Here is a 13,908-nt window from a genome sequence, read left to right as displayed (position 1 = left end):
TGGAAACTTGCAGTACTTGAAAGTGAATTTGGAATAATGTTCATTGGTGTACTCTGTCAGCCATGAGTGATGTACACCAAACATAAAATACTGGCTTCCACAAAGTATGTATTGGGACAAGAGCAAAACTATTCTTTTCATTTGAATGCAAGGCCTTTCATAAAATGGGGAATTTGCAACTGAATTCACAATGTCTCCATGTTCCCCTTTAAACTGTATTAGTTCTCCTTGTAGGTAAGGTCAGGGATTGACTGGTCTAAGAAATTGTTTTGTTGCCATGTGGCAGGTTTTGTGAAGTTTGCATTGTAGATGGTTGGAGCAGGTTATTGAGGACGACTTCCTCACACTCTAGATAAGTGTTCTGAGATAGCAGATAAAACCCTGTGTGGGGTCTGAAGACAAACTAATCAGTTTGGCCTCTTTTTGCTCTAGCTAAAAGAGAATGGAGGTGCTCAGTGTCTTCCCAGATGGTGGTCCTCCATTTTGAGCAGTGACAGGCCAGGGATTCCCATGAGTTGATGAGAATGTTATAATTTCTTTCAGTGAGGCATGAACATGGTGTTCACCTGGAAATCGCTTGCAATGGTGGAGCTTGACGTGGAATGCCTGTTTCAGAAGTCTGCTGTCGGGCCTGTGGGTGATGTGGTCTGCCCACTGGAGTTGGCTGAGCTTAATTAGAGCCTGTGCTGGGGATGTTAGCCTGGGAGAAAGTGCTAACATTGCTTATCTTGTCAATGGATTTGAAGGGTCTTTGGGGAGATTGCTTTGAGGTGCTTGCTGTAGTTAGTTTCTGTTTCTGTAGTATCCAGGGGGCCAGGGATCACTTAAACATAGTAGGAAATGAGCTTATTACTGGGTATGAGATCTTTATTTCAAATGTTCTTTTCCTTGGAGCAGAATGTAGTCTCTTTGCCTTTTAGAACTCACTAGCACTGATTATGAAAAATCAATGCTCCATTCCACAGCACAAGTACCTGTGGATTTTATCTGCATGTTTTTTTAAACTGCCTTCTCACTGAAGCTGTGAATTTTACAGTTGCTTTCTGCAACCCTGTCAGGATTTAATGTGTTTGTGTGTTGGAGGGGTTGCATGTTAACCTGCCTGCCCCCATTCTCAAGCTATCAATTTACAACTCTCCTTTTGCCTCTGCAACTAATGCACAAATCCAGAATCAAACCTGTTACCTTCCTGGTTCTGTTCTGCAATCTGCAGGATTGTGGCTTATTGCACACCATTAATGGTGTAAAGTTTACATCTTAAAGTGAGCTTTTATTCATATTTTTAAAATGCAGTTCCTGTCCTGTGATCCAATTACCTTATCTTCCCTCAATCTCTGTAGCAATCCTTTGTTTAATTTTACATTTGTTGCAAAATCTTGCATCTCAAATGAAGAGTCACAGCAGTAAAAATATTTCTGCAGAAGTATTCAGTGGATAATAATTTACGATTGGCTTTGTTGTTTCAAACCCTCAATTAGACCCAAGCTGTGGATTCTGCTGCCAAGTACCAATTATTTAATCTTAATGGTGTTGGAATAACTAGAAAGACGCTGAAGGAGTGATGGTAAACTTAACTTGCCAAGTCCAATTATTGCAAAATACCAATTAAGAAAATAAACAAAACTGAGCTGCATTGCCAGAGCAGCCTATAAACCTGTCATTGTGATGTTGATGCTGTGTAATACAGACACTTTGTACATTCATTATAAAATAATAAGTCACCCAGAAAGTTGTACAACTAGGTGCCGCAATAAGGATCCTTGTGGTTAGAGCCAAGTGTTATTGGGAAAGGTTAGAAAAACTTGGACTTGTGAGTCACGAAAGGCAGTTATCGTGAGGTCCTTTTACTGCTGTGTAAGACAAATTGGAATAGAACTGGTTATTCTGGAGCAGTGTTTGAAAGTGATCCTCAACTGTATAACAAGGAGGTAGATGTGAAAATTGGGAAGAGACTGATGACAGAATGCGCTACTTCAGCTTCGTTTTCTCTGCGGAGAATAGAATTATTGCAGGTACAAAATACTTCGGGGGGGGGGGGGGGGGGGAAGAAAAAGGAAGTGGTCAAATTATATAGAAGGCCCTACCCCTCAACCTCACTGTTTTCTACTTAAATTGGAAGTAATCACAAATTTACTACTGCATCTTGATGAGATTACTTTGTAATATTTCAACTGCAGGTGCTTTATTCATCTGTCATCAGAATGAAGAAACTTCTGCTTTGCTTGCTGTTTTCTGAATTGATTGTTTGAAATGAAGCATTGCTCATGATCTTAATGTGCATTTTTAAAAACTGGTCCTTCAGAGTCCTCCTGCTGTTCCTGTGCTCAGCTGACGGGAAAAGCAGCTTGCTAATTAAACTCTTTTCCAAAGGCTGGAGTATAGAGCTGAATGACATAACGTGCTAATGGAGGACATGGGTGATGAATTGCAGAAGCCACTTTTTCAGCCAATTCAATTCATTCATTGTCATATACTACTAGTGGATTGATTGGGCCCTGAGGAAAACCCAGCCTTGTGGGGAAAGCAAACTCCAAAGCAAGCTATAACTGTAGCTAAACAATTCTTCAGGGCAGTACACTGGGCCCAAACATTACCAACAGGATAGAGGACTGGGCAAGGCCAGGGTGATGGGCAAAGAGGATAAGCAGAGAAATTGAAGGCAAGTAACAAATCATGCCTTTTAAGTACCAGGCAGTGATCTTTTGCAACAAAATGAGAGTCTAACCAGGGACATTGCCATCATTAAATGCCCCATCATCACTATCTTAGGAATCCCCATTGACCAGAAACCTAATTGGACCGGCCACAAATACTGTGGCAAAAAGAGCAGGTCAGGAATTGGGTATACAGGGGTGATTCTTCAAGTCTTTTTACCCTCTAAAAGACATGTTAGGAGTGTGAAGTACCCATCACTTGCCTGGATGAAATAAAAACACAAAATATTGGAGATGCACAGCAAGTCAGGCTGCATTTGTGGGAAGAGAGACAGAGCTAATGTTGCGGGTCGAAGACCCTTCATCAGAACTGGAAAGGAGACACGAGGCTTGTTAAGCTGCAGGGTGGTTGGGGTGGGGGGGATTGTCTCCGATAGGGTCAAGCCAGGTTTTATTGGTGGGAAAACAGTTAGCGAGCTTTATAGCTTGTCACATCCCATAGATGTTCCACTCCAACCTAATTTGCAAAATGTTTTCCAAGAGTCCTAACCCACCTGCTAATAACAGTCTGCTTACTGTGAAGGAGCTTATGATATGTCCATTGTAAAACCGGTCACAGGGATGTGTCATCCAGGGTTCACAAATAGAAAATGCAGAAGTTAACCCTGCGATTTGAACTTTCTTAGTAAGGGCAGCTCTGTCCACACCCTTCTCACTTTCCCAGATTCATCAAGCTACTCTTCATACTTTAAAGCAACTACTTTATAAAATATTGGAATATCAAAACAAAAAGAAGCACCCCTTCAAGCTTTCTCTCTCACAGATGATTCTCTGCCTCATCTGGCCTCCTGCATGTTCAGAATGAATAGATATCAAACATTGCTCATCCTTAGCCTTCCAGGATATAGAATTCTAAAGTTTCACAGCTCTGAAGAAATTGCTTCTCTTAAAGCAAAGTAGTTAATCTCTTATCCTGAAGCTATGCCTTTTCTACTTTGAGCTTCTGGCTAAAGGAAACAACCTCTTAGCATCTGCCCTGACATTTCTTTTAATAATCAATAAGATTACCTCTTTAAACTCAAACTAAGTCTGGGACTATTCTGCTTCATGTTCAGCGCTCCCTGATCCCAGGAATCAATTGAGTGAATTTAAGCTGCATGCAATGAGCAATTATATCCTTCCTGAAGTATGCAGGTTAAAATGGCACCACAGCACTCCTTTGGGATCTTGCCCAAGCTCTGTACAATTACACCATTATATCCACCTTGCAATAAACTACAATATGCTAGTTGCCTTCCTTATTGCTTGATGTACTTTGTTTTAACTTTCTGCATTTTGTGCACCATATTCTTTACAAAGTAGCACAGGCAAACCATGAAGTGTAGTAACCAGTTCTCCAGCATGATGGATGTTCACATAAAATGCTTCTTTTCACTTGAGAGATGAATGAAAAATGATTTCATTGTTTTGTGCAGTATTTTTTTCGTATTTCCCTTTAGCCATCCTTTTCCTAAAGCCGGTGAATTCATTAATTCTTAGTCCCAGCTTCCCTGCAGCTGGCCTGTTGTGAAGCTAGTGAATTCAGTAGCTCACCATAACACTGAATTTCTGGCAAATTCAGCAGGGAGTATCTACAGCTGATCCTGCTGTGGCAGTGTTCATTTGATGTCCTGAGAATTATTCAGCATTGTCCAGCGATTGGTCAGATGGGTGCAGATCAGGGCTTGGGTCTGGAATGCTATTGCCGATTAGGGTTTTAAGCTGCTGTTCTAATGGAGAGTCAACTGTATGTTGTGGAAGAAATAAGATTTGATGCTTTGTTAGTAGCTTGTCACTGGGCCACGCTTGATCATAGAATGATGCAGTCACTGTGTGTGGGGTTTTTTGACACATGACTATATATATTGAAAGCAATCTTTTGGGGAGAGTGAAACAGCTTGTGTCCATGTCAGTGTAAAAAACAGAAACAAACATTGATATGCTAATGGAGTTAAGCACTTTAATATTATTAACTTTTTCTCAGCTTCAAAGGAACACTGGACAAAAATGAGCTTCATTATTGGTTTATAAACCCTCAGAACAATGATCATGTTGCAGCATCCCTCACTTGATGAAATTGGCTTTTTAAACACCTTAGTCCCTCTCCTGAGGAAGCTGACTCAATGGAAGAATGGAAAACCTGATTGCACACCTTCATCAAAGTTTTTCAAATCTCCAGAACAATGATGCTGACTCACTGGAGCCATTGGTCTTGTATCCCTAATGGTTGGTTTAGCATGGACTAAGACATTGGACCCGAAGTTGTTGCTGCCAGTGACATGGTGACTTGGTGGCAGGAGAAGGAAGAAATGGGGATGGATTTGGGGGGGGGGGGGGGGGTGGTGTTCCTGGATTGGATTGGACATTGTGGAATGGGGCTTGGGAGTTTTTTGGTTGGAGGAATGGTGACCCAGTCAAGACTTGAGGGTCAGGAATGCCAATCAGTGACATGATCTGGCTGGGTAACAATGGTGGAGTTGGCCAAAAGACATTCATGATGGTGATCGGATGGTATTGGTGGGGATTTAGAGCCAGGGAGGAAGTAAAATTCTCAAAGGGGCTAACCTGTAGAAGGATCCATGCTCCAGACACCATGGCTGTAGACCAGTTGGAGATCTTGCCTATCCTGGAAAAGGCTCCTTGTGACTATCCTTTTCTATCTGCAGCTACCAATGCCCAAATGAAGTTTGTGTAACACCAGGTCTTGTTTGTAAGTGTGTGTCCTGATGTCTTGGTACGTAAGCAGGTCATGTACCTAACAAGCCCAGGGCAAATTTTGCTGCCTCTATTACCTGCACTACCTAGCAAAATAATTTTTAGGACATTCAATAACAGTAACAACCATAGGGGCCCAGTTCTGTCCTTGCTCATTGCACCCTTTCTAACAGTGCAATAAGAATCCATTTCTTTTTGTTTTTGTCTTTCTACCTTTCCCTCTTCACCCACTCTTTTCCTGCCTCCGTCCTTGACCACTAACCTTCCCACTTTCACTACCTCAGCTTCTCCCCTCTTCAAACAATATCTCTCTCTGTCATAAGCTTCAATGTGCTGGAGGTTGGACATAGATCACTCATTTGTTGCAATAATTTTAAGAATCAAGCACTCCTTTAATTAATCTTGCATTCTGCAGGTAAAACTTTTCCTGTGTAATACCACAATATGAACTTCCTGCAAGTGCATATTTAACTATGATTTTGGTCTGTGAAATTGAATTGGCTGATGTGTTAGCATCTTTATTTTCAAGTGAGCTCAATGTATTGGATACTGACCTCATCTTTTTTTTCCAATAGTGCGGGGATTGGACGCACAGGGACTTTCATTGTGATCGACATCCTGATTGACATTATCAGAGAGAAAGGTGCGTATATGCTGTACCTGCAAGGTGTCCTATTACTGTAGATGTTTTGCATTAAGTAAAACTTAAAGTCCAAAAGACATGAGCTTTAGCTACGTAACACTTATTACTGCTCTTAAATCTAGTCTGCAGCAGGTTTAAAAGTGGGTCCTGTGTGCCGTGCTACTTTGAAAAGCCTATAAGTATCTCTTATCCAGTAGACAAATGTAGATACCTGTTTAGGTGAAAGGCAATAACACTGGTGCATATTTGGAGCTGTGTATGAAAGGCAACTCTTGAATGTGACTGAGTGGTTTGTGTGAATATTGCACTGGAATATGTTGTAGTATATTTTGCAAATTGTGTTTTGGGAATGGCTTGTTATATAAACCTTCACTGGGACACGCTGTGTAATGTGGAATGCACACTTTAGGTGTGGACTGTGACATCGATGTTCCAAAGAGTATCCAGATGGTGCGGTCGCAGCGTTCTGGGATGGTTCAGACAGAGGCTCAGTACAGATTCATTTACATGGCTGTTCAGCACTACATTGAAACACTGCAGCGTCGGATCGAGGAGGAGCAGGTACAACGTGTGCAGCAGACAGCAATGTTAAACACAAATTCTGTTTTAAATACTCTTCAACAAACTGTCTTTTCACTACTGTTTAAAGGTTGTTCATTAAAATAACAAATTAGGAAGAGCTGGACAAATACCTTCACCCATTTGGCCACTCTGCTCAGCTATTGCTCAGGAATGAAGCTTAATATAGAGTAATACAGTATGGAAACAGCCCAACTCGCGCATGCCAACCAAGGTGCCCACCTGAGCTAGTCCCATTTCTTGCATTTGGCCTGTATCCCTCTAAACTTTTCCTATTCATGTACTTATCCAATTGTCTTTAAAATATCATTGTTGTAGCTGCCTCAACTACTTGCCCTGGCAGCTTGTTCCATGTATGCACCACCCTCTACATGAGAAGTTGCCCCTCGGGTCCCTTTTAAATCTTTCCCCTCTCACTTTAAACCTGTACCCTCTCTACTTTTTGGTTCTCTTTCCCTGGGAAAATGATTGTGTGCATTCACCCTATCTATGCCCCTCATGATTTTATACACCTCTGAGGTCATCACTCTGTCTCCTACATTCCAAGAAATAAAGTCCTAGCCTGCCCAACCTCTCCCTACAACTCAGACCCGAGAGTCCTGGCAACATTTTTGTAAATCTTTGCACTCTTTCCAGCTTAATGATGTCTTTCCTATAACAGGGAGACCAAAACTGTTCTCAATACTCCAAGTGTGGCCTCACCAATGTCTTTTACAACTGCAACATAACATCGAAACTGTTATACTCAGTGCCCTGACTGAAGAAGACCAGTGTGCCCAATGCTTTCCTCATCGCCTTGTCTACCTGTGACACCACTTTCAGCAAACTATACCTGTTCTCCTAAGTCCCTTTGTTCCACAGCACTACCATTCACTGTACAAGTCCTACCCAGGTTTGACTTCACAAAATGCAGCTCCTCACACTTATCTGGATTTAACACCATTTGTCAGTCCTCGGCCCACTTACCTATTTATTTTTAATGCCATAAGTATGAATAAATTAGTTTCTTTGTTCTCCTCTGAGAAATCTTCACTATCACTTTGCTTAACATTTGTGCATCTGTAAATATGCATTTCATGGAAAAGTATAATGTCCATGGGCAGTGCATTTCCCAATGTGAAACTGAACCAAGAATACCATAGTGTTCCGGTTTGAATCTCCTGAATTAGCTGATCTGTTCTTGTGGCATGTGGAATATTGCAACTGCTGCAGTATTTCTGAAATATTAAAGAACACAACCATTATTCCAACCCAGTTTGCTCATCAATGACTCCTGAAAAATCTGTATACTTTTGGATGTGTGGTATTCAGGCTGTTTTTCACTGGTTGTACCTGGGCTGGAATAGTAGCCGCATGGCTGAGAGTCCACTAAGTTTTAGAAGAAGAATTTTAATATAAGTACCACTGAATTTCCTTGGAGCTGTATGTAGGAATTTTGCTTCTCGCTTTGGTTGCAAAAATAATGGGCCCAGTTTGGTACAACTGCACCACAAGTCCAAGAACCCCTTAAACTGAGATCACTGAGAAGGGGATATTTGGCATAAAGAAGAAAATTGTGCTTGCCTTCCACCTTTCATTGGAGGAATGGAGATGCACTGTGACATAAATGGTCTTTGTCAGAGAAAAGTTATCTAATACTTTGTTTTATAGAGTAGGTAGATGTAGTAATTGATCAATTCTCTATTCTTCAAGAGGGAGTCTCTTCAGGAATATAGAGTACATAGGAGAGAGCTTAAAGAAATTAGGAGGACAAAAAGGGGTCATGAAATATCCTTCACATGCAAGATTAAGGAGAACCCCAAGATATTCTTTAAGCATATCAGGAGCAAGAGTGTAGCCAGGGAAAGAGCAAGTCCCCTGAGAAACCAAAGGGTAATCAAAGTGTAGAGCCAGGCTATGTAGGGAGTGTTAGATGTCGTGGGACATAAGGGTTGATAAATCCCCAGGGCCAGTTACGATCTATCCCGGGAGGCAATAGCTGATGGAGATTTTTGCATCTTTGTTAGCCACAGGTGAGGTGCCAGAAGACTGGGTAATGTTGTTCCTTTATTTAAGAATAGCAGCAGGGATAAGCCAGGTAACTACAGGCTGGTGAGCCTTGCGTCAGTGATGGGGCATTATTGGAGGAAATCCTAAGGGATAAGGTTTGGTAAATTTGAAAAGGCAGATGCTGATCGGGGATGGTCAGCATGGCTTTGTGTGGGAGAAATCCTGCCTCATTAATGTGATTGAGTTTTTTTGAGGAGGGATTTATGAAGGCAGGATGGCAGATGTTATCCAAATGGATTTGCAGGATCTTGTCAAATACCTTACAAGTTCTCCAGATGGTTAAGGCATATGAGATCCAAGGTGAACTGGCTAATTGGATCCAAAAGTGGCTTTGTGATGGGAGCCAGAGGTTAAAGGTGGAAGGATGTTATTCTGATCAGTGGTGTGCCACAGGGATTGGTGCTGGGACCCTTGTTTGTGATGTTGTTTGGGCCGCACGGTAGTGTAGCAGTTAGAGTAACGCTATTACAGTGCCAGCGACCCGGGTTCAATTCTGGCTGCTGTCTGTAACGAGTCTGTATGTTCTCCCCGTGTCTGCATGGGTTTCCTCTGGGTGCTCTGGTTTCCTCCCACATTCCAAAGGTGTATGGGTTAGGAAGTTGTGGGCATGCTATGTTGGCGCTGGAAGCATGGTGACACTTGCGGGCTGCCCCCAGAACACACTCTACGCAAAAGGTGTATTTCACTGTGTGTTTCGATGTACATGAGACTAATAAAAATCTAATCTAAGCTATGACCAACTTGGATGTGAATGAAAGAGCTCCGATCAGTAAGTTTGTGGATGACACAATGGTTGGTGGTGCATGGATAGTGAGGAAGGTTGTCTAAGGCTACAGCAGGATATAGATCAGATAGAAGTTGGGCAGAGCATTAGCAGATGGAATTTAATCCTGACAGGTGTGAGATGATGTATTTTGAGGTCAAATAAGGGTAGGACATGTACAGTAAATGGTAGGATGCCAAGGAATGTTGATAAATAGAGGGGCCTTGGGGTTCAAGTCCATTGTTCTCTGACAGTGGTAACATAGGTTGGTGAAGAAGGCATGTGGCATGCATACCTTCGTGGGTTAGGGCATATAATATAAAAATAGGGGTGTTGTGTTGCAACTTTAGAAAACACAGGTTAGACTACACTTGGAGTATTGTGAACAATTCTGGTTGCCACACAGCGGAAAGGATGTAGTTGTGCCGGAGAGAGTGCAGAGGAGATTTAGCAGAATGTTGCCTGGATTGGATGACTTTAGTCATGGTGAGAGATCGGATAGGCTGGAATTTTTCCCCTGCATCAAAGGAGGCTGAGGGGTGACCTGATGGAGGTGTATAAAATTTACAAGAGGCATAGATAAGGTAGATGGTCAGAATCTTTATCTCCATGGTAGATATCAAAAAACAAGAAGGTGTAGGTTTAAGTGAGAGGAAGGAGTTTTAAACTGGATTTGAGGGAAATGTTTTATTTCACAGAGAATGGTTGATATCTGGAAGTGCTGCCAGAGGATGTGGTGAAGTCAAATACAATCACTGTGTTTGAGACATTTCAACAGATACTTAAATAGGCAAGGTATAGAAGGATACAGACCTAATGTGGGGAAAATGGGGTTCATGTAAATGGGCAAAAAGGTAGGAGTAGATATGGTGCCCGAAGGGCCTGTTTCTGTGCTGTATGACTCTGACCCTATGACTTTACATTTAGAGTGACATATTTTATATTAGCCAGCACAGTGAGATAGCCATTAGTGTTGCTGCCTCACAGCTCCAACAACCCAGTTTCAACCCTGACTGGGTTCTGTCAGTGTGGAGTTTACGCATTCTCCCTTTCACTACGTGGGATCACCTGGGTGCTCCCGTTTCCTCCCATATCCCAAAGTTGAGCTGGTAGGCTGATTGTCCCTGGTGTTGTCGGGTGACAGGACAAGGGGAAGGTTGATAGGCATGCGACAGGGAAATAAGAGTGGGAATGGGAATGATGGGCTTGCTTTGCTCTGAGCCAGCATAGAGTCAATGGGTTGACTAGCCTCCTCCTGTGAAGTTGTCAATATGTAGGGGTATAATTTAAGATGCAAGAAATGGAAGCATTTGACTCTTGTGCCATCAAGGGACATGGGTTTAAAGCAGGAAAGTGCCATTGAGATTGCAGCCCAGTGGCACTTTCCTGCATTAAACCCATGTCCCTTGATTCCCTTAATGTCCAAAGATCTATTGATCTGTCTGGAATATGTATGGTGACCAAGCCTCTATGGTGCTGTTGGGGTGGAGAATTCCAAAGATTCACTAATCTCTGGGTGAAGGAATTTCTTCTCAATCTTGAATGGCAAAGCCCTGATTTTTGTGACCAACCCTAGGTTTTGCATTCCATGGACAGGGGAAATATCATCCCAGCATCTACTCAGTCGAACCCTGTAAGAATTTTGTATATTTCAATGAGGTCGCCTCTAATTCCTCTGAACTCCAGGGAATATGGGTGCAGTTTCTATAATCTCTCTTCAAAGGACAGACACTATATCCCAGAAATTAATCGGGTGAAGTTTCATTGTACTCTCTCCATTGCAGGTATATCTTTCCTCAAATAGGGAGACCAGACCAGTGCATGATATTCCAAATCTGGTCTCACCAGAGCCCTATGTAATTGTAGTAGACATCTTATACACAAACCCTCTTATAATAAGGGCCAACACACAATTTGCCTTCCTGAATATGAGCAGGTAAAGCAAGTTAACTGTACAAGGACACCCAGGTCTCTCTCAACACTAACACCTTTTAAACTCTTGCCATTTTTTAAAAAAAATGTACTTCATTTTTCTATTTATTTGACTGAAGTGCATGACTTCTCTTTTTTTCAATATCTTCCCTCTGTCTGTGTCCTCACCTATTCACTTAGCCTGAATACATCCCCTTGAAACCTCTCGATGTCCTCCTCACAACCCAGCTTTGTGTTGTCGGTAAACTTGGATAGATCACATTTGGTTAGCTCACGCAAATCATTGACGTACCCTAATCAGTCTCCCAACCTGAAAAAGACCCTTTTATTCTTGCTGTTTTCTGCCCATTAACTAATTCTGAATCCATGGCAGTATATTACTCCCAATTCCATGCACTCTTCATTTTGCTTAATAACCCCTTGTGTGGCACCTTATTGAAGGTCTTCTGAAAGTCCACATTCACCAAACCGTTGGTTTCCCCATAATCTTCCAGTTACAATCTCAGAAAAGAACAACAGCTTTGTCATACATGATTTTCCTTTCATAAATCCACATTAACTCAATCCCGTCCTCAGAAGGTGCTATTAAACTACAGTATGTTGGACTACCCAAGCAAACAGATGAGTTGTGAAATCCCCTTGTAGCCCAGCTCTCCTGTTGTTTGCACAGGTCCAAATAATTGTCAGTCAGGTATAGATCAGATTTGGTTGGGATTCTAAAACACTTAGACCCATTTTTTATATAAGTGAGTGGATTTTCTCTGTCATTACACTGATAGTGTTTGCTCCATCACAGATGGTTGAGCTGAGTTGCAGCATGGTTCGGTGCTGCAGAGAGTATGAAGGGTACAGTGAAGTTTGTGAGCATGGGAAGAAGGGCCCATCTATTTTCAGAATTTTTTTAAATCCCAAAAGTGACTTTGCTTGTATTTGAACAAATTCTTATGTAAACAATTCTCCATCAACATTCTAACAAGGACATTGCCTCTTTTCCAGAAAAGCAAGATAAAGGCCGTGAATACACAAACATCAAATATTCCTTATCAGATCTGACGTGTGGAGGAGATCAGAGTCCTTTCCCTCCCTGCACACCCAATCCAGTGTGTACAGAGTAAGTGCAGTCCTTCACCTTTGTATAGCATCAAATCATTCAATAGTAGCTGTAAGTATGTAATGTAAAGCTGCTCTTAATTTGCTTGTTGCCAAAGTTGGAGAAATATAATTCACTGTGCAGCAGTATTCAGTGCCCTCGTACAACTGAAGTAAAATAGAGGGTGTCTTATTCTGTGCCAGGTCTGTTGTTTCTGGTGCTGAATGCCTAAACTGACAATTCTTTCCCTTTGGGCTGCTTTCAAGCTCATCTATCACCCCAATGAACAACTATGAACCCTAATCAATGGTACCAAAACTTCCTCATTGGAGATATTCTGCAAATATTGATATAATTGCTTGGGACTCTGAAAGATCATCACAGTTTTGAAAGATCATTGTAGTTTCCCAAATAGTGTTTTCATTGCTCTGTGTGACATTTTGGAGATAAAATTCCCCTAATTTTATGGAGCCACTTGATGTTTCTGCCACTGAGTGTGCAGTCTCATTTCTTCTGGTTTCAAACTTGTTTTGTTTTGGAGATGTTTTAAAAAAAGTCAGATTTTGAATGTCTCTCTCTTTCTTTCTCTGTCTTTGTGCTTTCTTATTCTTAAGCTCTCTCAATCCATTATTTCTTCCTGTACCCCTCTCACTACTTTTCTTTGAATCAGACTTGGCATTTCCCTCCCACCTGCATTCCCATCCCTGTCTCTAACACACACCCCTTCCTAATTTTTCCGTTGATTCATCAGTCTTACTGGTTAAGGAAATGCCATGTTGTTTTCCTCATTCAGGTCCCAGATACCCCTCTTTTCCTTGTTGCATTCTTATCAGCACTTCCAACAAACCTGTGAACTAAAAATATTTTGATCTGCAGAGCACGGGAGCAAGTCTGATTAATGGCAGATGTTGCTTGATGCACTGCTGCAAGAAGTTCTGGTCCTTTGTTCCCTTGGCATGTATTAAAAGCAGCATTGATTTCAGGTTCATTTAAAGTTTAAGATCATTACTTGTGCTGAAAGTGGACAAGCTGCTGGAGGCAAGTAATGATGCTGCAGTACCTGTAATTTATTGGTCCTCTCATAAGTATCACTGGAGCACTATTTCATTTGGGGATGGGCAGGTTTTATTTGCTTCCTTTAGGTCTCTTTTTTTAACAAAGCTTGGCTCTGCATCCCTTATTTAACTTGATTTTTTTTTCTGCAGTGTACTGGCAAAGGATAATTAATCGTATTCTGTTCAAATATGTAAATGGTTCAGTGAATCCCACAGGGAGTATAATTAATTTAACATTCATAATGGGAGTTCTCACGAGGTGAAAGTTGACCATCATATAAACAGCACTTTCCTGCTTGTAGACTCTTACTAATATGGATGGTGTTGAGCTGTGCAGAATACATTGACTGAAAATTAATCTCTGAGATCAATTTGGAGAAATGTTGGAA

At 41.6% G+C, this 13,908-nt stretch overlaps 1 protein-coding gene across 1 annotated transcript in view; it reads left to right on the top strand.

The window, feature by feature from the left end:
* The window catches only part of ptpn11a (protein tyrosine phosphatase non-receptor type 11a), a 42,012-nt gene extending 29,525 nt beyond the window's left edge, over positions 1–12,487 (top strand). The window contains exons 12-14 of the mRNA XM_052032140.1: positions 5,984–6,051; positions 6,461–6,612; positions 12,371–12,487. Coding sequence (XP_051888100.1) covers positions 5,984–6,051; positions 6,461–6,612; positions 12,371–12,427 — 277 coding nt within the window. The 3' untranslated portion in view covers positions 12,428–12,487. The remainder of the gene's footprint in view (positions 1–5,983; positions 6,052–6,460; positions 6,613–12,370) is intronic.
* The last annotated feature ends 1,421 nt before the right edge of the window (positions 12,488–13,908 follow it).

This window comes from Pristis pectinata, chromosome 17 (assembly GCF_009764475.1).
Source record: "Pristis pectinata isolate sPriPec2 chromosome 17, sPriPec2.1.pri, whole genome shotgun sequence".
NCBI classification, from domain to species: Eukaryota; Metazoa; Chordata; class Chondrichthyes; order Rhinopristiformes; family Pristidae; genus Pristis; species Pristis pectinata.
The sequence above is the reverse complement of the archived record's forward strand: the minus strand, read 5'-3'. Positions and strand labels throughout refer to the sequence as shown.